This window comes from Equus caballus, chromosome 17 (genome assembly GCF_041296265.1).
Source record: "Equus caballus isolate H_3958 breed thoroughbred chromosome 17, TB-T2T, whole genome shotgun sequence".
Taxonomy (NCBI): domain Eukaryota; kingdom Metazoa; phylum Chordata; class Mammalia; order Perissodactyla; family Equidae; genus Equus; species Equus caballus.
Genome location: NC_091700.1, coordinates 33,705,835 through 33,732,292, shown reverse-complemented (window position 1 = coordinate 33,732,292; position 26,458 = coordinate 33,705,835). Strand labels below are relative to the sequence as shown.

General features: G+C 36.7%; 1 protein-coding gene across 6 annotated transcripts in view; it reads left to right on the top strand.

The window, feature by feature from the left end:
- TRPC4 (transient receptor potential cation channel subfamily C member 4) overlaps positions 1-26,458 on the top strand; it is a 211,684-nt gene that overhangs the window by 181,780 nt on the left and 3,446 nt on the right. For 3 of the 6 annotated variants that reach the window (XM_014732012.3, XM_070240251.1, XM_023621526.2), the window contains 3 exons: positions 3,066-3,379; positions 11,066-11,261; positions 14,795-14,989. In XM_014732012.3, coding sequence (XP_014587498.1) covers positions 3,066-3,379; positions 11,066-11,261; positions 14,795-14,989 — 705 coding nt within the window. Of the gene's footprint in view, positions 1-3,065; positions 3,380-11,065; positions 11,262-14,794; positions 15,005-26,458 lie in introns of all 6 variants that reach the window. The other 3 variants (XM_070240250.1, XM_070240248.1, XM_070240247.1) reach the window with 1 other exon arrangement.

Sequence of the window (26,458 nt, the reverse complement as noted above, 5' to 3'; positions counted from 1 at the left end):
AGGTAAAATGAGAAGAGAAGAGGCTGGAGGAACAAACTCAACCTTTAAGGGGCAGGAGGGAAAGAGGAACCTGCAAAGGCTGCTGAGACGAGGCAGCACAAATGGGTGGAGGCAACATGCGAAAGTAAAGGCAGAATATAGATTTTGTGGATACTTTTTAGAAAATAGAGCCAAAGGAAAATTTTTAATTCAAGTTAATCTTTTAATTCCTAATTACAGGTGTGAAAAATACCTTTAATAACTGAAGAATTACAATTTTTCTTTACAAATGTAAAGAACACCATGGTTTGTGAGAATTTTAAAATTTGCTTTGTAAGACAATGCCTGTATTTAAAAACCTAAGCAAATGTATATGTGAATGACAGGGGAAAAACTGAAAAGCAAAATTTACAAGAATGAAATCAAGAGATAATAACTAAATGTTTATATCTCTATTTATTCCCGATAGGAAACGAGACTTCTGGGTCAGAGAATAGACAAATTATTTACTTATAAACGATTTTAGCATCGGTCACCATGCCCTAATCCCCCACAGGGCGGCAGATGAGAGCCACATGTCCCCCTCGATTACAGGAATCTGTCCCACAGGAGAGGAACCGGGAATTTATGAATCTCAGAGCTTCTCTAGTGCAGCTGTGCCAGATGCCCATCCTCCCCCTGGAGAAGGAGGAGGAAAGACTTTAAATTTCTAAAGTAAACAAATTTTCTCTGGGGAAACAGAGGCCCCTAGGTTTATTATCCTTAGAGTGTTAGCAGATGGCTCCAGGGGAGACGTTTCTAACTCTCTCAGGAGTTCTCTATCTTTAACTTCCAAGGCTTGTTTGCCATCCTTTAACCCAGATGCCAGCAATGTTTTGCTCAGGAAGCCCTGACTATGCGTAAATGGAAACATATTCGTGGAGCATTATTTTCCAACAATTACCAGAAGCTACACTCTGAAGCAGACTTGGGTCATTATCCTGGGGCAGAATCTAGCATCTCATGATGTGTAAAATGGAAAACCTTCCTCTTATGATTTTGTGAGTCCCAGCTGAGATAATTCGCTGAGTAGGGTTCTGAAGCACAGTAAGTCAATAACAGAGCTGAAGTCAAGCACCATGTGATGATGGATTCTACATCCAACTGCCTCGACTGGCTGTGAAAACTAGAGTAACGAACAGCATCTCCGCTAGATTTGATAATGTCAGAGAACCGTTAAAGCTCCATCAACATATAACTCCATCCATCCTGGCCCCATCAGCTCCAGACAGAATTTATCACTTTCTCTTTTCTTTTCCCAAAGCACTTTGTGTTAATATCTGGTATTGTTCTCATTATAATTAGTTGTCCTTGTCATCCTCACTGGACTATGAATATTTGATGGGAGAAAACGTTTCTTGAGCATCTATTACATACAGGGCATTGTGTTAAATGTTGTGAAAAATTCCAAGAAAATGATCACATCCTTAAGAATGCTTACTGTTTCATATTGTGTATATTTTGAGATGTGGCCCTAAGCCACATTAGGTTAACAAAAGAGAGAAATATGTAATTAGCCATCAACAGAGGAGAATATGTTCTCTACTTAAATATGTGTGTCTTTCCAAAGAAGTGAGAAAAGGAAGGTGAGTGTGATCTTAGTCTTTGGCGGAAGGTGGCAAAATATATGGGTGGGCTGAATGGAGAGAATTAGGTTGTGTTTGCTACCACCAACCCTCGCTCTGATACTTGTTATAATGAACAACAAAAAAAATCTTAAATTTTTATTTTTTTTCCGTATCTTCAATCATTAGCTATTTTGTGCTAAAGCTATGCATGCGAATATTCAAGAACAGTTATCAGGATTTAAAAATAGAAAATAATTTCCTTCTAGTTCAAATCTGATTGTTTTAAATTGTCACTCAAGCAAGAGTCTGAGGGTTGAACGAAATCAGGAGCTTATGATGTATTTTCTCCTCAGGGAGATTAAAAAATACTATCTATTAGTTTCAAGGGAAATAACATCTGTAAAGGTCTTTGGTATAAAATGCAATATAAAAAGAATGAAAATATTCTGATGAGACTCACACAGAAGTAAAAGTTTTTTTCTGACATGACCATTAGGACAAAGATGCAATTGTCTAGACGTATTTTTTAGCGATGTGTATGAAGAAGAGAATTCAACTTATTGCTCAATTCTTATACAGATTTTTAAAATGCAATATTTGAAAGAGCATATTTGACCCTTTTTTTAAAAAAAAGAATACAATTTACCTCAATAGTACAAAGGATAAATTTCTTTGTGCTCTTTTTGTAGCTGAATAATATCAAGATAGTTCAAAGCAGACATTTTAATTAAGTCTTACTTTTTAAATAATTGCTGGCCAAAGTTTAATGTAGCAAATATTTTTTTCTCAAGTCACATATTTTATCTGATTAAGGAATGTTCAGATAAACATCACATTTTCTACCTATTAAATATAAAGTTAACAATTCGTTGGCTTCCAGGATGATTTCTAAGTTAGATTTTATTTACGATGTAACAAGTACAAAACACTAATAGTTATGCCCATATTGATCATTATTATTTCCAAAGGAACAAACCACTACTTCCACTCATTTATATATAATTTGTATCCTACGTGCTTTCCTCTAGAATAGGCAAGTTTGTCAAATATAGTAAGTAAGGCTATTGATTATTTTGTTGAAAATTTAGTAGTTTTCCTTTATAAAGTAGCTTTTTTTGTTATCATGATGTTGCTATCTTTTCGTAATATAAAATCAGATGGTTTTTCCCACGTAACATTTTCCTTTTCTTTTTTTAAAGTTCCATTAGAAAGGTCAAGGAAAGATGTAATTCACATATTAACAAAGAACACAATGACAAGGCCAGGCCAGGAAGGCCACTTTGATTAAAGTTCATCAATTATAAACTACTTTCATAAATTCTTATGTTTGTATAGGTTAGTACTGCTGCCACCACCATGGAGGACTTGAGTTTCCTGACAATAGGCTGGATCTACCTGAAAAAGCATCCTGGCCTGAACTTGACATCCTCATATATACATGTTTGTTTCATTTTCCCTTTGTTTCTCTCTTTTCTCCAGTACAGTGCTCTTAATCCAAGAGAATCTTGGGACATGTGGCACCCCACTTTGGTGGCTGAAGCTTTATTTGCCATTGCAAACATCTTCAGTTCTCTGCGCCTGATCTCACTATTTACCGCAAATTCTCACCTGGGGCCTCTGCAAATATCCCTGGGAAGAATGCTCCTGGACATTTTGAAGTTTCTATTCATATACTGCCTCGTGTTGCTAGCATTTGCAAATGGCCTGAATCAACTATACTTCTATTATGAAGAAACGAAAGGGTTAAGCTGCAAAGGCATACGATGTGAAAAGCAGAATAATGCATTTTCAACGTAAGTCGAGCAGACATTTCCACTGGTAACGTTGTGCAGAATTTAGAGTGTATTATGTTATGAATTTCAACTGTGACAAGTGGTTGCAAAGAAAATTATGCTTAATGCAAGAAACAGAATTAACATGGCTTTGAACACAAATGGATCTTTCTGACATTAAAAAAACATCCCGTACCTTTAAGTTTTAGTAAAATGGTCTTTTCTTTTAAACAACCTCATATGAAGGAAAACTATATATACTGTTTTAAAATGTGGAATAAAAAGGGAACCTGTGCCCTATTGGCAGCTTACAAGTACATTAAAAGATAGAATATATACGAAACCAATCATGTCAGAAAATCCAAGTGCTTGTCAACATTTCCTCATGTGTTTTGCAGATACTAAAGTCCCTGCACATGTCTCTTTCATTCTCTAGTTCCCTATACAAAAATCTAAGCATGAAGAAATAATCCAAATAGAACCCCAAGGCTAATGGAGGCTATTATTACTATGCACACAAAGCTCTCTGTGCCCTTACACCTGATGAGCAACGAGCCTCCTCCAGTGTCAGCCTCTGGTGATTCTCACAACCAGGTTTGCTGACAGCACAGGTTCATGACCACTATGTGTGAAGCTCACACAGTCCTCATGGAATATACTTCTACATACATGTCCATTTCCTTCCTACTGTGATAAACCGACAACTGTGATAAACAGTTAATTAGCAGATGAGTGAAGAAGTTACACAGTAACTCTACTCTGCACAGTCACTACATGTGAATACATGGTCATTTTGTAGGTGACTTTAAAATTCAGACTCTATTCATGGGCCATTACAGAATTTTATGTAATATAAGAGAGTACAGTAATTTCTTAAGCAGGAGGAAATTGATAACTTCACTGAAACCAAATGACTTATGGTTAAAATATCCTTGTAGGTTCAATTCTGTACCTGTTTTATCTTTGATCTCAATATTTAAAACTCCATTTTAGTTAATCATCCTCTGTTTATTTGCACATGAAATTTTAATCTCAGCCTTAACTGACTCACATCTTCTCGGAAGTATATTTGAGACAAACCGTGAATCATAAAGAAACAGGAAGTCATCCCAGCTTGCCCTTGTCATTTCGTCTCTTGCTCCCAGCCTCTTTATTCCTCTGTGCTTAAACAGCAGTTCTCCAGCGCGACCAGCTTACTCAGGCTTGTCATCTTCTTCATTCTATTTTCTGACCCTGGACAGGAGAGAGTCAATGAAACCCTTTATGGCAACATCCTCGTGACAAGCATGGCCTTGGACTGTGTCTCAGTTTTGATATCTGAACTTAGCATCTTTCCCCACTCATTTGTGATCCCTGACTTCGTAATTTGCCCTTAGGAACTAGGACTAGAGATTTACAATGGTCAGATCCCACCAACCTCCCCTCTCATAGACTAAATTCTGCCTCGAACAAACTTCCTGGAAATTGTCACTCTGCTGACTGGCTTACTGGATTTCTGATGGAGAAATTTGCACACTCAGTCTTTCACAGCTCCCTTGTGACTCTTTACTGTGTGCCCTGATGCAAACTGCTTGCCAAGACCACCGCGTCTATGTCTGTTGCCCTATCCTTCCGATTCCATGCTTCGTCTTGCAGAAAGAACTTCCACACAGTACCTAGAACTGAGTTTCCTCCCAGGTCTTCTTGAATTTAGGGAACAGCTCTGGTTCCAAGACCCAAGCCCTTTTCAGACATCTGATTCATCTGCAGTTAACCAGGTTATACCTAACCCCATCTTAATTTATGATCTCTAAGATTTCCAGGAATCCCCTTGCCCTGTTCCTGGTTTCATGGTAAGTGATTACATATTACAAACTAATTTTAAGAGTATGGCTAGAGAATCTGATGCAAAATGTCTTATATAAATTGTATTCTAAAAGCAAATATACTGAATTGCTTGGATTATGTATTATTTTTGTGTATCCATACCAATGATTTCCGCTATTATTATGAAAGCAACAGATAATTGCATGTCTTAAATATTATAACCCAAATCATTCAACCCAAATAAATCAGGTGTTCTACCTGGTTTTTTTCCAGATAATGAAATGTAAATTGGCAAGCAAAAATTTATTTTTTGTTTGAAGTTATTCAAAAACTAAAAAATAGATTATTCACTCCTAGTTTTATTAATGCACTTGAATATACAGAGTGCACTAGACAGGTATGGGTTAGCTGTCCCTTGATGACCCTGTTTCAGCCTAATGGCTGTCAATCACTGTGAAGGAATGTCCAGTGATGCCCTCGGGGCTCCCGCTCACTGTACAGCGTATTTCTGTGTTTTTGTGGGTCTTCAATTTTCTTTTTTTACTTCTGTAACTTCCGTAAATTTCAAGATCATTTTTTTTACTACCCACCATCTCAGAGATCTTATTCTATATGAGGATTAAAAAGCATAATAATTCACGTAAAATAGCTAACATAGGGCCTGTTATATAATGTGATAAAAAAAAAATGTTAGCTACTCTTCTTCTTTTCATCGGTAGTAGTAGAGTATTATCTCTCACCTGCATCTCACATGGTTCCTCTCTTTTTCTCCTTCACTCAAGGAACAAATGTACCTGAACCCTGAGTTTCCCAGGGGTGGGAGTAGCTACCACTCCTGTCTCCCTCCTTCCCTTCCTCCAAGCAACACTGAAAAGAAGTCGAGACAAGATACCTTGTTTTCTTGGTCTTTCTATTCATTCTTTATCCAGTTGCAGTTTGGCCTCTGCTTCCATCACTCCACTAAAACTACTCTAGAAAATATCTAGAGCTTCCATATCACCACTGTCAATGGACATTGATCTCTTTATATCTTATTTTTTGTGTCTGCATCATTTCACCCTCTTTATCACTTTCATTTTTGAAATCTTGTCCTCCTTTAATTTTAAAGTTACTGTGTTTTTACTGTTCACTTATTTCTTCTCTAATTTTTCTTACTTTCCTCTGATAATTATATTTCAGTTATTGCTTTTAAATAGTGATCTGCTTTAGCAACTATCCTGAGACCCTGTGAAACTCATCTATGCGTATGGATTTGGCCCAGTTTGTCTAAGAGATGACTCCTATACCCATTTCATTAGCACAGATCTCTCTCCCCAAGATCTGTAGGTCCAACTGCCTTTTGGACACCTCTCCATGCATATCTCCTAAAAATTTAAACCCAAACAAAGAAAGCTAGTCAAAGTCTCTCTCAAAACTTCTTCTTCCTCTTCCTCAACTCTTGTTCCTGGTCAATGCCACCAAAACCCACCCAGATATTTAATACTAGATCCTCTTTAACCCCACCCCCTCCACAGACAGTCTATTCCTGCTCTTGACTATCTTGGTGTTATCTCCCCTTGCTCACTGCCCACACCTAAGTGCAAGTCTCCCTGCCCCTGGGCTCTGCCTTCCTTTATATGTTTTCCATCCTGTTGCCCAAATGATCTTTCTGTACCGAAATCCTGACAATCTTCTGTTTTAAGTGTCGAAATGTTTTCTTGTTCCTTACTGGATACAGCCCAATTCCTTAGCTTGACATACCAGGTCCTTCAATGATTTGCCTCTTGGTTCCTTTTCAAGCCTCACCTTTCTCCATTCTTCAAGAATATTTTACTCTTCAATATTTTCTAATAGGTTATCAATCCTCAAACATGTCATAATCTTCTCTAATCCTAGAATGCCCTGTTCTGCCCCACTTGCAAAATTTTGTTCTATTTTCCAAAACCTACCTCAGATGTACTTTTTCCAGGATGCCTTTTCTGACACCCTGATGACCAGGAGCTCCTAGGGGGCACAGACTGTGGACTATGTCTTCTAGTCTCTCTGTGCATTTTCCCACCAGCACATGGACCCTTCTTCCTGCTGTTTTCACACTTGCATGTTCTTTCTTCTTTAACACGGGAAGAACCACATGTCACTAAAGGAAACCAAACATTTAGTCACCAAAATTATTCTACACACATTTTTAAGCTAACAGTCTCTGAGTAAGTGGCTCTCCTATGAAGATAAGGCCATGGGCTTTGTGACAAATGTCTGATTAAGAAAAGCCCTTTTATAATTATTGGCACTGTATTCCACATAATTAGAACTGGCCAATTAAGAACATACTTTATTTGTTTTAGTATTACGTTATTCCTTATCAACTAAGAATAAAATATGCAGATGCATCTTGTAGTAATTTATGTTTCCTCATAGTTTTAGTCTCAAGGGATAAAAGGAAATCTCAATTGTACAATTCATTACCTTTTTACTTGTTTGCTTTCTCTAGTTGTAAGTATTTAACTAGGGAACAAACTAATTTTTAAAAGTAGCAATTGAGAAATCATCAAGAGACAAAATATCATCTTTAGGAAGGCAAAACTGTAGCCTCACTCCATACAAATTACCCGGTTTTAGTCTTCAAACAGGGTTTTATGCTAAGTGTCATTTAATTTAGTGTGGCATTATTCTGGAAAGTTTTCAGGCCTTATCACACCATAGAATTAGGAAAATAGATGTCACTTAAAAGCAGTCTCAGATGTGCTACAGCTAATGACTCTTCAATTGGGGGCAATGTGGTTATCAATAGATTTGGGAATCACTAATTATGAAAATATTTCTAGAAGCAACGGCCTAGAAATATAAACCTAGATTGATTTTTTAAAATCCATGTGATAAAAAATAATTAACTTAGAAACAACAAGGTCTCAATACCAGGGTCTTAATTCATCGAAGAATTAAATATATTTTAGTTAAGTGGAACTATTCTGCAAATCTCACTTCTGATTCATTCCACTGAAAAAAGGAAAAGAAAACAAAAATAAGAATGAAATCCAGAGTTAATCACAAAATGTCATCTTACTTTGAATTTTCTCCTTTTCAAATTCTAATTAAAATGTAATTTTGCCAAAGGGTTTACTAGTATTCCCTAATAATTAGTAGTTCTTATTTAGACAGAAGTAAATCAAAATTATTTAACCATAACAAACTATTTATTCTATATGACTGTTTTTATTTAAGGAAACAACTGTTATGGGATGTATGTGGCAAAATTTTATATAATTTATTATATCACTTATATTATAACTTCAGCTCTCTCTGAACTGTTACTGATGTCGAGAGAAAACTAGCTGAATCATATTTGTATACTCACAGTAAGAATATACACTATTTAGAAAGAACAAAAACATTTCATGTTAAATCCAAATAGCATCATCATTAATTTTAGAAATTGCCCTTAAAGTCACTAAAAATAAAGAACTCATGGCCTTGGGTCAAATTTACTTTTTTCTTGAGAAAGTTTTCAAAGAGTAACTTTTAGTGGCCTTTGTCTAGGACAAATGAATTAGATTAAACTTTCCCTGATATGGTTAGAATCTGACATCTGGATTGCCCTTTAAGAAGACATGGTCAGCTCCTCACATATTGCCCATCCCTGCTTGTGAGTCACCATCTAATTGAAGTTGATCAGATCAGCTCCCTTACCACTTTGTGATATTTTGTTCCATTGTTGAACAACTCTAGCAAGATGAACAAACAAGTAAATTTCATATCCTATAATTACAATTTAGTTATGCAATTAAAAATATAAAACTGGTTACTCTTTTTAAAAAAGTGATAAATTTGAAAAAAGAAGTCCTGAAGGCAAATTAAGGCATCCTTAGTTAGATTCTCTTGGTTATACAGACCAGAAATTCACGGATTGTTTCAAGTAACAGGAGTTTGCTACAAGAATTGTGAACAGGATTACAGCCCTTTGATCCTCTGAGCAAAGATTGGTTTTAGCACGCCCTGGCTTCAGGAAGAGCAGAGCTGACATAGTGCTGGGCCACAGGATTCTTCACTCTGAGAACCATGTTACCGTGATTCAACTACTCCGTGTATATTCTCTTCAGTTTTCTTATTATCTGGCTTATTTATCCTCAATTCTCTGCTTTTTAGTTTGTGCTGTCTCACACCTTTGGCTTCATATAATTCCACTGATCCTGACTCTACGTCATAGCTCCTTTCATTTCATCCTTTTTGGCAACTACCTTGTTCTCAGGATATTTCTAAGATAAACTTTCTTGGAGAGGAAATCTGATTGTTTAGGCTCATCTTTTCACAATAGGCCATGCCGTTGTCCGCTGGCCTGCTATGACTTGGCTCTTCCTTGAGTCAGTTGACCATGATTTATCTAATCCATTGAGGTTCTGGGCCGGGGGCTCTGGAGACCTACTTAAGGACCACCTCTGATAAAAGGGTGTATGTTTAACAATGTCACTGGGTCTGGGAGCTGCCGGAAAGCATGACTGACTTGGTCCCACAACATGATTCCAAACTAATGCTAACCACCCTAAAGACTGAAATCCTACCTCCGTAGCCACCATGCCAGGCATGAGAGGGTTCTTGTTTTGTTTTTACAACATAATTGAACTAGTCTTATTGCAACCATATGTTAAAGTGTATAAGAGTTCTGTTGTCTTTGTTACATTGTATCAAGGTGGTATAATGGTCCTGCTGAAAGAAGCAATTCTTCACTTGGGTTCAGACACTCTTCATCTTATCCCATTTCTTGGAGTAAGTTAAGGAAACTTTACTTTCAATAAAATCAACAGAGTTCATTCATTGGTAGGAATGAATAAAATGTTCCCTTAAATATAAAAAATAGCAAACTTTATTTTCTAGGCATTCTGGGACTCTTTACCTTTATAGGATTCACTGTGTGCAAATTTAATTGCAAACGTAGAAATCCATAATGATAACATTATTTTTAATCCTCCATTTAATCCATTTAATTTTAAACCAAAAGCAAAACTATGAAAAAGTACTGACATTTTTCAAAGACTTAGCTTAAGAATCTGTCATTTATTAACTATCACTCAGTGCCCTAGGACAGGGGTCGGCAAAGTTTCCATGAGAAGGATAGATAACAAATATTTTAGGCTTTGTGGGCCATATGTTCTCCATTACAACTGCTCACTTCTGCCAGTATAACACAAAAGAAAACATAAACGATGCATAAATGAATGACTGTAACTGAGTTTCAATAATACTTTATTTATGGACATTGAAATATGAATTTATATAATTTTCACATGTCACAAAATATCACTCTTCTTTTGAGTTTTTTCCAACCTTTTGAAAAAACAAAAGCCATTCTTAACTCAGGGGCCATACGAAAACAGGCTGTGGGTCAGACTCAGCATCCCTGCCTTAGGTAACTGACTGCAGTTTTCAAAGCTCTTGGGAAAATTAAGTACACCGTTGGTGCTAGTATGGTGAAAACAATTTTCTTTAATTCTTTTTATTATGTTTAATTTTGTGTGTGTGTGTGTGTGTGTGTGTGTGTAAGATTAGCCCTGAGCTAACATCTGCTGCCAATCCTCCTCTTTTTGCTGAGGAAGTCTGGCCCTGAGCTAACATCCATGCCCATCTTCCTCTACTTTATATGGGGGACCCCTACCACAGCATGGCTTGCCAAGCAGTGCCATGTCCGCACCCTGGATCTGAACCGCCAAACCCCAGGTCACCAAGGCGGAACGTGCGAACTTAGCTGCTGTGCCACTGGGCCAACCTCTATGATGTTTAATTTTATAATTGCCCTGACATATTATTTTACTATTGATATGTATTTTTAAATTAATCAAATATACATGATAGTAAGTCAGATTCTATTGTTACATCTTATTGTATGATGGTTCTATTAATATAGCCATTAGTGTCATTTTATCTTTATTCCAGGTTATTTGAGACACTCCAGTCCCTATTTTGGTCAATATTTGGGCTCATCAATTTATATGTGACCAATGTCAAAGCACAGCATGAATTCACTGAGTTTGTTGGTGCCACCATGTTTGGGACGTACAATGTCATCTCTCTGGTTGTCCTACTCAACATGTTAATAGCTATGATGAATAATTCTTACCAACTTATTGCTGTAAGTTGAATAATTTTATTTTATTTCCATATTCCCCCCTCGAATGTGTTGTTCCCAGCTATACTACATCCTATTATCATTGGAAATAAGGTCTATAATTGACTATTAATGAAACAGATCAGAAATATAACATAAATGGTTAATTTGAAGTTTCTAAGCAGTATTACACCATATTTGGCTATGTGCTAATTTAGTTTTGCCATATTATACATGATTATAAAAGAAACTGCATCTCCCTTGCCAGGCAGTCATTGGCTACGACAAGCAGTAGGTGAGGTATGAATTATGAACAGACAACTCCGCTCTATGCAGTGCCTTTTGGGCTTTTCATTGTCTTTGTCCATTTAACTTACAATCTTGATATAAGGAAACTCATGCCAACTTGGCAAGATACAAAAGATAGCTCAGAGGGGAGTCTGAGGGAAAAAGTCACAGGATTTTCAGTCTCTTAAAGTCTTGAAAAAAGCAATGTAGCAGTAAGCCTGAATTCTGTAGCAGAATATACAATAGCATATGTGTTTATTTGAAACTCTGGAATCCAGACAACTTAGCTTAATTTATTTATTCATTCATTCAGCAAATTCTTATTGAGTACTTTCTCTGTTGCCAGGTACTGTTCTAGGAACTATAAATACAGCTACGAACAAGAAAGGCAAAGCCCTTTATCCCCTTGAACTTACATACTAGTGATATATGGTAATGGCCAATAGCAATAGTGACAAAGCAAACCCATAATGGAATGAAATATATTTCTTAAGTCTTCCATATTTATACCTTAGACAAGTAGTATTTTATACGCATAATTATAGGCTGCCCATTTTCTCCATAAATAACTACAATTATATTGCATCTTTGAATCTATTGTTAAACCTCTGGAGTGCTATTATTGTTATTTTGAGAAGCAGCATTCTGAATTTTACTTAAGCTGTCTTTATGAAGGCAAGACACCTGTCACAGATGAAAACTGCATAAAACATAAGAATGCATTATTTTTATTTACTGAATCACAGACTAAAGTGCTCCTACTGGACATAACTAGGTTCTAAGATCTTCATGTGAATATCTGAATGTGCGGGCCTTGATTTAAGCATCTTACACATCTGAATTTTTAAAGATAGTCCCTATGTATTTGCTTCGGAAGTTCTGTATTCTTCTAGTCAACACATTTCCAAAATGGATTCTCTTTTCCAGACCACTTTCCAAAAATATTAGAAAGCCTCTAATTATCAACCTATATTCAGAGAAGCTGTATATACAATTTTGATCCTAGAAAACATTCAATATACTGATTTTGTCAAGAAGAGAACATGATTCAAGAATACTATAACATTTTCTTTTTGTTTCTTTGTGGGGTATAACTTTCTAGGTTACTTCTTACAAAGGTGAGAATGCTCTTCCATTCTCTATTTTTGTTTAGCCCAAACTCTATAACTACCTGAGAGGAGAGCAGGCACTGAGAACCTGAAACAGGTGTACCCCCCAGCATCCCATGCATGATGCCACTTTGAAGCATGAACAAGCCAAGTATTTGATTTTCACCAGCAGAATTTATCCTAAGGGCTTTCTCTTTTTGCCTTACTACCCCTAACTCACAGCTTTAGGGTAAAGCATGAAAAAAGAGGAAAATTTAGTTGAAAGGCAAAAGCAATCCGGCAGGCCATATCTAAAGCCTGCTTCTCACTCACTCATTTGTTCATTGATTGAATGTTTATCATACATCTGATGTATGCCAGCCATATGCCTGATTTTAGGGGCACACAGAACAATGAAGGTCTTGCTCTCAAGAAAAAACTTATGTAGTAGTGGTAAACAAACAAACAAACAAACAAATAATTTCAATATTGAGAAAAGAAATTTTGGAATGTGGTGAAAGTACAGCAAAGAGGACCATGATGTGGGCTGGGGGTAGGAGGCAGCTGACATTGTTGGGAGTCAGGGCAGGCTTCCTAGAAAAGGAAATACCTAAATTAACTTTTCAATATTGACTAAGAGTTAGAAGGTGGGGGCAAAAGGTAGCTTTAGTCATCACCAACCTACAACTTTTCACCTCTGGATTTTCTAACCACTCCAGACCTTGTTACAGACCCTCTCAGAATCCCAAGCCATGAACAAAGGAAGAGTCTGCTTTGTGATAGTAGTAAGAGAACATAATGAGGTCAGGGTAATCCTTAATTTGTGACTCATTGAGAATCAAAGAATCAGAAGGAGCTGAAGCTACTCACAGGCCGACATTTTCTCTAAGTGACTGCCTTTTTATTAACCTTGAGACAATTCTGCTGAGTCGCATTCTCCATGACTACAGCAAACCATATATACTTTTCTTCATCAATGCAGAATCCGTATGTTTGTTTAGAAAAAAAGAGAGGGAAGATGGAGGGAGAGAGAAGAAGAGGAAGAGGAGAGAAAAGGGGAGGGAACCTGTAGCTTCTGTGCTTCCATCTATCGATCAATCCATCCAATCAAACATTTGCTAAGCAACAATGAAGACCATGCATTTTCTAGATATGGTGATTCCTTTGGAAAGCACAATCTGTCCTGTGTCTAGATTAAAATCGATATTGTTCAGAGTAGAAATGTATATATATCAAATGCATTCATTAGCACATAGCAATGTAGGCATATTAGAATAAAGCATAGTCTACAGTTATTCTTCTACTCTAAAATCTGAGCTCCTTTCTTATAATATTATTGGGTTAAAATGAACTGCTTTGAATTCTTAAAATGCATGTATGTTTAGTTTCTACCACCTCCTACTTCCCAGATTTTCTGCTTAAATCAGATTTGTGGCTAATTTAAGAGGAGACCGGCTGCCCTATATCTAATTGCCATAAAAGTTCCTAAGTTTTTTCAGGAGATTAATAAAGTGGAATGATTAATACATGATGAGGGGGATATTCTGAGGCTTGCAGACAACCACTAGCCATATTCCCATCTGGTGCCACTTGACCAAGGTTATGTCAAGGTTCAATGCTGTGTCAGAGGCCCTTTTCTACATTTGTTAGAGGAACTTCTCTCTGAGTTTATGCCTGTTGCCTTAAGGTAGGCAAAAATTATTCACATGGAAACATATCAAGTAGGCCTTTTCCTGGAAAAACCAGAAGGCTAGGCCATGAGCATCCATGAAGGTGGCATCCACCTAGGTAGGTGTTCAAGGCCTTGGGTAAAACAGAAAGCACTGTTTGTGGCCAGAATCTAATGCGTCTGAGCTAATGTAAGCCTACAGTGCAGGAAATGAAGATTCATCTTCAAGTCATAACTAATCACTATAGTCTCCTTAACATAGAATCATTTTAGATGTCTGTTTCACGGAAGAGGGAAGGATGAAAAGTGACAGGGGAGCTGTGACTCCTTACCAGGATAAGCTATCATCAGAAATGTTTAGATGACTATCTCCGGGAATCAGTGGTGTTTTTGTAAGCAATTTAATTAGTATTCTAAAAGCCACTCAGAGTCAGGTTACAGGCTCTTTGTGAGGTTTATCTCACCATGTTAATTAAGAAACCTGTCAGCAGTTGTCATATTCTCCTGTTCAGGACCATGCAGATATAGAATGGAAATTTGCTCGAACAAAGCTTTGGATGAGTTACTTTGAAGAAGGAGGTACCCTGCCTACTCCCTTCAATGTCATCCCGAGCCCCAAGTCTCTGTGGTACCTGATCAAGTGGATATGGACACATCTGTGCAAGAAAAAGATGAGAAGAAAACCAGAAAGTTTTGGAACAATTGGGGTAAGAACACAGCATGTTAGTATTACTCTTTTTTTTTCAATTGTGTATTTGAATATATTTGTATTCTTTATTGAATATTTTTGGAACTTCAACGTTTTTGTTCTTACTGTTTGCATTTCATGAATGTTTATTGCACATCTCCCATGTCTAAGACACTGTCTGAGTAACTATGACTTTTTCACAAACCCATTTCCTGCGTTGAGGGCAGTCAACTGTTATTTTAATAGTTTAATAATCACATTTTACCCGAGCCTCTCCCGACTCACCAGTCAAGGCTTGGGGAACCAGCACATTCTCTCTTCATACCTTAATTTCTAGTTCTTTTCGGAATTGTAACTCAGGTTATTGATGGCGTTACTTATTCATTGTCTGTTTCTCTCTGGATTGTAAGGGAAGGGTCTGTTTTGCTCACCTCATATTCTCAGTGCCTAAGATAAGCCCCTGCACAGATATCATGCTTGATAAAAATTTCTCAATTAAATGATTGAATGACTATTATAACTTAAAAATGCTGTGCCATATTCAAGCACAGTGAATTCAGAATATGTTTAACTGCTTAACATTTTGCTTCTACTCTTAAGCATATTAAATGCCAAGAAGTTGTGGTGGTGGTTTTTTTTTTTTTTAAAGATTGGCACCTGAGCTAACATCTGTTGCCAATCTTCTTTTTTTCTGTTTTTTTTTCTTCCCCTTCCCATTCCCCTTCCCCTTCTCCCCAAAGCCCCCCAGTACATAGTTGTATATTCTAGTTGTGAGTGCCTCTGGCTGTGTTGTGTGGGACGCTGCCTCAGCGTGGCTTGATGAGTGGTTCCACGTCCGCGCCCAGGATCTGACCCGGCGAAACCCTGGGCCCCGGAAGTTGAGTGCATGGACTTAACCACTCGGCCTCGGGCCGGCCCCAGAAATTGTGTTTTAAAAAAAATATTATAACTGCTCAGAGTCATGTTCCCGTCATACTGGAAGATTATACTTCCTTTGGGAATTTCTTTCATATTAGAAAGCAAGAGTTTAAGCAATTCCAGCATAAAATACATGGGCTTAGGACTTTGTTCCAGGCAAACCACTGACATGGGACAAGTCATTCTTCATTTCTTTCTCACTTTATTTCCTAATTTTCTAAGTTCTCACAGTGATGTTTTGGGAATTAATACCCTAATATTCATTAGTTCCTTTGACTTTCTCAGAGAAATTGCTTTGGAAGTGTTCTAATATGTATTTATATTAGAATCACCTAGTAATAATAGCTATTTAAGGAAAAATTTTGATTTGTTTTTAATTTTATTTAACATATTTTATGACTGCTAGTTATGCCCTAACTTCATCTCCCACCAGGCATTGTCATCTGCATCAAATGGGGCTTTCTCCACTGGAAGTGGCACTGATTTTCCTGTCATCTCAGTAACAGCTCTAATTCTAAAGAGAAATTAACTGGCAAGACAGTATGGCAGACAGGGAGCTGGTTAGGAGAGGCAGTTAGATTCTTTCCCATAAACTATTACCCTGTGAACTTGGAGGACTCAAGTTTGGGCATATATCTGATCTTAGAAAGGAAAGTCAAATTGTGATGTCTTACCCTGCAATCCTCGTGCTAATTTATAGGCTTTATCATTGACCCTATAGAGTGAAATCATTTTACTCCAAATGTTTGATTTTTCTGTTAAAAATTAAGTTCATATTATTAAAAAAAATATGATTGTGAAATAAATGTAATGATTTAGATTTAATGAGCAATTATGGTATATGTTCCACATGCCAGTAACTGAGCTAGAAATTAGGGGATGTGAGGAGGTACAAAAGGCATGGTTTCCATCGTTGAGGGTATCATTTACAATATGTAAGATACAGCTGTGAGAACATATTACTAAAATATATCTTATTTAATGTATTTAACATTACAATACAGTCATATACAAGATACTATGAGAATAGTACAGGAAATAATGTTTTCCTTAAGATAAACAAGGAAAGATTTCAGAGAAGTCAAATTCTGGCTTACTCCTTTCCACATCAAAATATACTTGTCCTTTTCCCCATCTTATTCTTAAATTCATAGGAAATTTAATCAATTTCTGAAAAGATATTAGCGAATAATACTATCTTATTATGCTGTCTCTCATAGTAGTATTTTGACTTAAAAAGAGTTTCTGGGCCCAAAACTAAAGTCCACACAGAAAATAAATTTGTCTTAATATTTTAGTTTTAGGCAATAGGAGAGGGAATCTTGGGTTTTAAAATGCCACAAAACTTGTAACAAGATATGGGGCCCTGCTCTAATATTTTAAGAGATCCATCTGTTCGGCCACCAAGATAATGGAGAACCACTCTAAGAACGTGACTTCCAACTCTCCCCCCAGACTCCCCAGAATCCTCCCACTGTTGACACATTGTCAGGAATATGTTACCATCATTTCTTAGATAAAAGAGGAACTCAACATTCACTTGGGCTTTCCTATTCAAGTAGTGATTCACATCTTTCAGAGGGAGAGGGTAAAGAGTGTAAGTTAAAGAGCTTTATATATATATACTACTGGTCTCCAAAAAACCAAATTTCCTTTTATGTCTTTATCTCTAAATCTGAATATTTTGCTCCAAGCTGATGTACAGTAAGATAATTCACAATCAACTGTGTCGTCAAACCATGCCGTCTCTTAGCCTTGTAAATTTTACTAACCTTTGATAATGGACATTTTGGTGCTTGGGGAATTTACGACAAACTAAACAAGTGTTGTGAGTCGTGTCCCTCTTCTCCATGCTCTTCCCACTCTCAATCCTGCCTCTTTTCCAAGAGGCTAAGACTCTGGGCAGCACTAGCCTAATCAAACTCAATGCTCTAAATTTAGTCTCTATCTGGACTACATTTCCAGAATGAGAGGCATATAATATTTTGGTTTGCACACTCTTAGTTGAGTTTTATACATTTATGTTTCAGAAGGAAATAAATATCTGAATTATTTGTTATACTATTAGTATTATTTGTAAAGAAAAATATAAGATCAATGAAAAGTAAGAATTTTTTAATATTAATAAAGGAGTTAAAAGAGAAAAAAATGTCAAAAAGTAATTGATTTTGTTGTGAATTCATTTCACTTCGGTTGATCCTCCTGATAGTACATTGCGTAGACCTATGAAGACAAAGAGATACACACATTCATTAATTAAGAGGTGACACTGAGGTACCAATCACAATCATTTTGTATAAGTAAGGCGTGTCTTACAATATTGCATTACACTTCAAAGAGATCTTAGAAATCATTTAGCTCAGCCATTTCCTTAAAGAGAGAATTTGTTTACCTTGCTCAGTGTTTCAGGGTCTCTTGGTGACAGAGCTGAGAAGAAAACCTGGGTCTTTTGTTTCCCAATCCAATATGTTTTGTGTTGCCCTCTCTTGTTTCCCTGAAAAGTCTGTTGACCACCCGACAATACCTTCCAACTTGTGTATTCTTCCTTTAATTTTTCTCAACAGCTTTTGCAGATCCTATCACTATTTTTAGCTAGCTCTTAGCCCTTGTTTACAGGCTGGCTTACCTTCTGCACTCATCCCAACTTGTTTACATTTATGCCACATTTCTGAAGCAGAAAACTGAGGCTAAACAGAAGGTAGGGTTTATACATTCTTTGAGGCATTTTCTCTAACCTTCCCACTTGTGATTCACTTACTTACACTTGTCACCCAGCAGCTGCCTGAATGTCATGCTGGTGCTCATTCCCTTCATGTGTTGAGCAGAGCCTGAAGCCAGTGCTCTTGGGGGTTGCCACACTGGCCACTCCCTAGGAGCCCATCACTGGTGGTCTTATCCTGCTATTTATGGCTTCCGAGTAACACTGATACAACTAGCCCTGAAAACTCATTAACTCTTTTTTTTTTAACTCTGCACTTCCTTTTATGGGTGATTAGGAGTTCCTGGTAAATTAACCTTTCATTTGGAATGCTTTATGGGGGCGAGCATAAATGAAGCAGAAATGCTTTATTGAAATAAGACCTTTATCATAAGTAGCAAACCCATTATTGAGAAATCGCCTGTCTCTGGGAAATCATGAAAATCCACCAAAGGGGCAACCTATTGAGAGTACAAGAACAAAATAAGAAACATACTGCAGCTTTTGGGTTTGATATTACTTTTTCTCAAAGTTTTTGCTTAACCTCGTTTTATCAGCACTCTTCCTAGTATTAATACCCTGGTTCTCAAACTTTAGTGTGCACTAAAATCATCAGGAATCTTCATTTTAAGAAGCATTTCCAGCTTGTAACTTTAAGTAGAAACTCCTATTAAAGAAAGCCTGGGTATCTAACTCAGCTTTTTAAACTAACACAAAAGCAACCCTTGTACTTGTTGCTCAAGAGGTCTAGATCATTTAAAGTAAAAGGATACTAACGCAATACTTCCCCAAAGTGTTTAATTACGTGAAACATTTTTAAAGCCATTGATCAGATATATAAATGGAATGCTTAAGTTAGTAGGTCAATATCCTGAACTGAAAAAGACTAGAGCTTTTGGCCAAATCATATAAAAGAGAATTTAACTTCCTTAGTTTTATATTTTCCACTTTCTAGTTTTCTCTTGAGCACATGGTGAGGAGAACATGAAACACCGTCTCTGTTAGGGTCATTTAGCATCCCTCAACTCTGAGACTACAGATGGGACACTCACGCTTGACCTGTTGCCGCAGAAAGAAGCGCAGTTAAGTCACTGTAAGAGAATCCCAAACGGTAACTGGATTAGCACCACATATCATCACTAAAGGAAAAATGCTAATAGGACATGCCTTTCAGACATCATTTTTAGTGATAATTTATCAAAATGTACTGTTCCTTAATCTTCCTGACTTTCAGCAGGCCTACGTACAAATATTACAGATACAACAGTATTCATCCTTGAATCTCTCTCAAGCCTTAATTTACTGCTGGAAGATTTGCTGACATGGCCTTTTAATTAAATTTTCTTTCCCAAGTGGAGATGTAGAGGAATGAATTGCTTGATACTCTTGATATTTCAAGAGTGAGATCCTGAATACTTGGTTTGACAAGGCGACATTCAAGCATTTTATGTCGTTTATTTTTATATGCTTAGGAAGTGTGTTTATAGAGAACAATATGTAAATCCATCTGTAAATGAGCCAAACTACAGTTTTTAAAAAGGGATCACATCTTGGAACGGCCCCTTGCCTTTTTACTTGCTTTTAAAAAGAGAAGAGCACAGCAAGCTTAAGGGATTCACTCAGCAAAGCAAAGAATAAAAGGCATAATTCATGGGCTTAAAACCAGTGATGGACCAAAACTAGAGTGGAAATGAGAGAAATTGGCACTGACAACTGACTGCAGAGAGCCAGCTGCGTGAAGTGAACCTGACATTCCACATAGTGGACCTGGAGAGAACTAGAGATAAAGAGTGAGAAAATGTCACAGCCGATTCCCCAGAGTCCTTCCTTTCAGAGCTGCGAAACCCCTCCTGCTCTAAAACAGCCTGACACTTCCACTGAAATGTGCAGTTACTTCCCAACAGCAGAGGTTTCTCACTAGTTGGTCTTTTCCTTTATCATTACTTCTGTGATCCAAATACTGCCATTGTCTTGTCCTAACAAGTCAGGAGGAACCTGCAAACTGAGAGTTATGCTAATGTGGCACACAGATGTGCCCTGGGCATCCATGTTAAAAGCCACTCTGTCTAGGAACATTCTGCCCACAGTGCTAGACTTCTGATATAATTGACAAAGAAAACTGGCAACTTAAAGTGCACATCTTCCTCCAAAATATTTTTCCTAGACACCAAATTAAGGAGGGAAGTTCTTTGATTGGTCATGTGGTCCATTTTTCCTGTCTTAAACATAACTGACAATCAATCTAATTTTTTTAAAAAAACACAACTCCACAAATTTCTCACTGACATCATAAATGTGAACTCATTCACGGAGAAATTCCTTATTCCTAACCTAGTTCTGCCATGCTATAATTCTATCTAATTTATTATTTTTTAGTAAAGATAGAGAACACCTGGTCATTGCAGATTATCAATCAAAGGTTAACATGTGAGTGGCTTGAAAAGATTTAATACCCCTTACCCACATAGGTATTTTCTTAATGAAATGTCTTTATTATGTTACTTTTATAAACACAAATTTCTCAATTCTGTTCTTGGTCATTTCTAGTGATACTTATAAGATATAATGCTTCCCTCATGATACTAAATCCCTTTCAGCTCAGCTGATCTTTACCCAATGAAAGGGTTGCCAACATGCTAGGTACTGTTGATGGCATTTCTATTGTATAACATTCAATGATGTCACCAACTGTCAAAAATTATCATTATGTTAACTGCAAAGACTACATGTATTATATGTTGAATGTGTCTCCCTGAAAAAAGATATTTTGAAACCCTAATCCCCAGTACCACACAATGTGAACTTCTTTGGAAATAGAGTCATTGCAGATGCCATTAGTTAAGATGAGGTCATATTGGAGTAGAATCCTTATAAAAACATGACCATGTGAAGACACAGAGACACAGGCAGAACACTACGTGAAGATGGAACCAGAGATTGGAATTATGCAGCCATAAACTAAGAAACACCAAGGATTGACAGCCACCACCAGAAGCTAGGAAGAGGAAAAGATGGATTCTACCCTGAGTCTCAGCGGTAACAGGTCCCTGCCAACATCTTGATTTGAGACATCTTACCTCCAGAAGTGTGAAACAAGAAATATCCATTGTTTTAAGCCACCCAGTTTGTGGTACTTTGTATAGGAGCCCTAGGAAACAACCATAACATCTAGCATGCATTTTATGGTGAATTTTTATTTAAATAAATGTGAATCCAGCATGGTAAGGATATTGATCCTCAAATTCAGATGTGTTGGGAGAGAGAGGAAAAGTCAGAGAATACAGGGCAGATGTGTTCAGATGTCTCTTACTGTCTACTTGAGAGAAAGAGCAATGAGTAAAGAGTGAGTTCTAGCCTGGGATTCTAGAACCAGCCTGTCCTGAGAACACTGTGGCATTTTACTCATTCAACTCTGTGGGCCTCGGTTTCCTCAAAAATGAGACTGGACAAGCTCCTCGGTTCTAATAAACAGTATGTTTGTTCTTAATGCCTACATGTCAGTTGTCATTTATTGAAATTTAAAACCCCATCTGATTTTTCTTAACCTTTAATAGATCCTAGGAAGTTAGGGAATTAAATTTTAGTGTTAGCCTAAGAAGGCTAATTTAAAAAGAAAAAGGGTCATTTTATGCATTCCTAATAGACATACTCACAATTTATCAATGATTTTATTGTATGTGATAGTTTCCCTTTGTAAATACTGAGAAATGTGGATTTTTGACTGTATCCACCATTGCATTGATGCATATAATCCTCGAGTCTTCTTCTTTTGTCCTAGCCTTCCCCAAACATTTAAAATAGACAGTGGCATTTCTACCTCAGTGTCCTCTGTTAGTATCTCCAAAATTGAGTTCTTTATTATTGTTTAATAGCACCAACATCTCAGCAGCCAGGCTAGACATCTTTGTCTTCATGCTCCCACACCAACTGCCAAGCCTGCTTGCTTCTGTTCCCCCTCAGCATTCCCTGTCCCTTCCTTTCCATTCACACTGCTACCGTTTTAGCTCACACTCACTGTGCCCTTCAGTTACACTCTGGCAGTAGCATCCCAACTAACCTCTTCATCTAGTGATTCTCCCACACATACCTTTCCTACCTAATGCTGCTTACAGATGACTATCACAGAAGTTAAATTTTCACCACGTGTCACTCGACTAGTCAGAAACCCCAGGTGCCTACTAACCACTAAATTCACTGTGTCATCTAAGATTTTACATAAAGAACCCATGCTAACTTTCCTACATGATCTAATCCATGTATTCCTATTATCAGAGCACATCGTAACTGCGCTGGTATAAGTTGCCATAATATGTCTCTCACCCTCTAGCACTAACATATTTGCTCATCCTAGTCCCATCTTCTAGAACACCTGTGGCTCTCTTCCTGCCAAACCCTCTGATTCTTTCATGTCCAATCTAAAATCGCATTCCCTGTTTGACGGCTGCTACTGATTCTTTCCTTAGCCCAATACTACTTCTTCCTTCCCTGTACTCAAATAACATTCCTATAGCACGCCCCATGTTTTCTCTCTTCTTTCTTTGCCTTCATCTGTAGTCATATGTGTTCTTGGTATTTCACCTAATAGACTATAAGCCACTTAAGGGCAAAAAAAAAATATTCATCTTTGGCTTCTTGTATCCCACTGCCATGAACACACAGTCGCTTAATAAATATATCTTAAATCGGCCCTATGAGCTAAGAGCCGTGATATAGAAACCCACAAAGGAAAATTCACAGAAGTCATAACAAAAATCCAAGATAATGCACAGATGTTCATAAAACTTTTGGGACCTCCTAAAATATGACTGACCAGCACTACTCACTCATTAGATTGGCCAAAATCCAGAACACTGACAACACCAAATGCTTGCAAGAATGTAAAGCAACAGGAACTCTCATTCATAGCTGGTGGGAATGCAAAATGCTACAACTACTTGGAAGACAGTCTGATGGTTTCTTACAAAACTAAACATACTTTTACCATACGATCCAGTTATCGCACTCCTGGGTATTTACCCAAAAGAGCTGAAAACTTATGTCCACACAAAACACTGCACATGTATGTTTATAACAGCTTTATTGAGAATTGCCAAAAATTGGAAGCAACTAAGGCATCCTTCAGTAGGTGAATGATAAATAAACTGTGATTCATCCAGACAACGGAATATTATTCATCACTAAAAATAAATAAGCTATCAAGGCATGAAAAGACAAGGAGGAAACTTAAATGCATATTGCTAAGTGAAAGAAGCCAATCTGAAAAGGCTGCATTCTATATCATTCCAACCCTATGACATTCTGGAAAAGGCGAAATTACAGAGACAGTAAAAGATCACTGGTTGCCAGAGGTTGAGGTAGGGATGGGGGAGTAAAGGAGGGATGAGTGGACAGAGAACAGAGCATTTGTAGGACACTGGAAATACTGTGTATGATATCATAATGATGGATACATATCATTATATATTTGTCCAATCCCATAGAATGTACAACACCAAGAGTGAACTATTATCGTAAACTATGAACTTTGGGTGATTATGATGTGTCAGTGTAGGTTCATCAGTTGTAACAAATGTACCACTCTGGTTGGGAGCAATGATAATGGGGGAAGCTAGGCATGTGCAGGGTAGGGGGTATATGGGAATTCTCTGTACCTTCCTCTTAATTTTGCTGTGAACCTTAAGTTGCTCTAAAAAAATAAAGCTTTAATAAAACAATCACTGTCTACAGAATTTGTTACATTTATCTATATTTAGTAGAACCATCCCCTCACACTATTACTTAAACACAAATTTCTTACTTCCAAGCCTCTATTGCCTAGGCTAAAAGTATCCAATTCTTCAGCTAAAGAAAACGCTCTCTGCGAGCAGGAAATGCAAGGCAAATCACGCAAAGAGAGACAATTACATCCAAGTACAACCCTTTTACTTCCCCAGAGGTAATCCTGATACGTGTCAAACTATCCACAAGTTTTGTGACTTAATAAGTTTTTTATAAAAAACTGTGTTAAATCATATTGCTATCAGAAAGGAAAAAATAGAAAGAGGATGAGAACTAACATTAGTTAATGGTAGATGCCTTGAATCTCTTAGCTGCTTTAATCTTCAAAATCACTCAGTGAGTTTATCTTTACCTTGCAAAATAAAAACCAGGGGAAGAGACAGGGTCTCAGAGATAAATTCTTTGTTCAGTTTCAGTCAATTTCAAATCCTGATGTTAATCTTAAATTCATGTTCTTGACACCACACTACACTGCCTCCCAGGCAGTGAGAAAGTAGAAACAGTTAGGCATAATATCAATGGTCAATAACACAAGAATCAATTCCACGGTGCTAACCAGGGAAGGAGAGAGTAAGTGGACATGAGGGGTATCTGAGCTGCATAATTTAGCTGTTATCACTCGGTGAATTCATTCCATTCATTTTTGTATTCAGTATTTAGAATACGGTTAACTTCATCCATTCTTATTTTCCTAGCATGGTGAAATTTAGTTAGCTGATATAATCTCACAAGACTAAAAATAGCTTTGTAGTATTACTATGTAGGTGTGGGAAAAAATTGGCAAAAAACAACTAACTATATTATCTTAGCCTTAAACCTGGGCTACAGATATTGAACAACTCCTGAAAGTTACCACAGTGAACTTTTTCTATGTTCTGTTTCTGCCACATTATTTTGCTTTTTAAAAAATTTTTATTAAAATGTTGAAATTTGAATATAAGTACAGTTCTGCTGAAGGAAAGGCAGTTCGTGCTCTTTTTAATACTAAAAGGCATCACTTTTCACTTATTACTTTCAATAATTTTCACTTAGTACTCATAATTTTCTGATTCTGTCATCCTTAGTTTTAGTTTTGCATTAAGGAAATTTAAAGTGAAATCATGACTTCAAGGTGTTCTCTACTGACTATTTTTTATTGGCTTTTTAAAGACTAAAACATAACAGAAAAATGCTATAGGACACCAAAATAATAAAAATTGAGTCTACTAAATTCTATATTACATTCAAAGTTTCTATCTACTTAAATCATAGAATAGGGATCTACTGTACAATATTTATAGTGAGCGTGTTAAAGTCGGTATACAGCTTGTTTCAGTTTTTATGTTCACTTGAAGTAAATTTAAGGGCATCTAAAAGGTTTTTTTTTCCTTCCAGAAGTGCTATTTATCACGGATTTCAGCTGAGCTGTGTCTCAATAGGAGTCACATACCTCCATCTGGTGGCCCACTCTGAAATTCCCATGCTGTATTTTTTTCAAGATGTTCTAATTTTGTATTGTTTCAAATTTACCAGTCTTAATACCATAATCATATTGAAAATTTGTTTCTTAAGATTCATGCAGAAAATGAATGCTATTCAAATCATTAGTGGCTTTCGGGAAGCTAGGCATTGTCTCATCTGTTTCTGACAGTCACTAATAATCATGAAACACAAATCCATTCTCATGGTCAGCAAAAATGCCATTGTCCCCTATTCTCCTAAAGAGAAGAAAGAGTTTCTTTTGAATTGTTTGATTTTTTTTCTAATATAATTTCACAGAGATGTATGCAGTTATAACTCTCAAAATTCCATTTCATCAGCCTATGATTAAGTATTTAGTAAGGAACAAGATCAAAAGACTTATTTAAACTTCAGATATGTTATCTTTTTTGCTTTCTCTCAATTTACCAATTCAATCCTTTATTACAGAAATATTTTTATTTTAGATTATTTTGGCCAGTTTTCTTCCTTAAGAATCAAAACTGATATTTATTCAATATGCATAAAATTGGGATTATAATAGCTTTTTTCCTAGTATCTTTAGAATACTTGTGAAATCTGCACATATACAATTTTAGTATTTATTATTTAACTTAACTTATCATGGAATTTTTT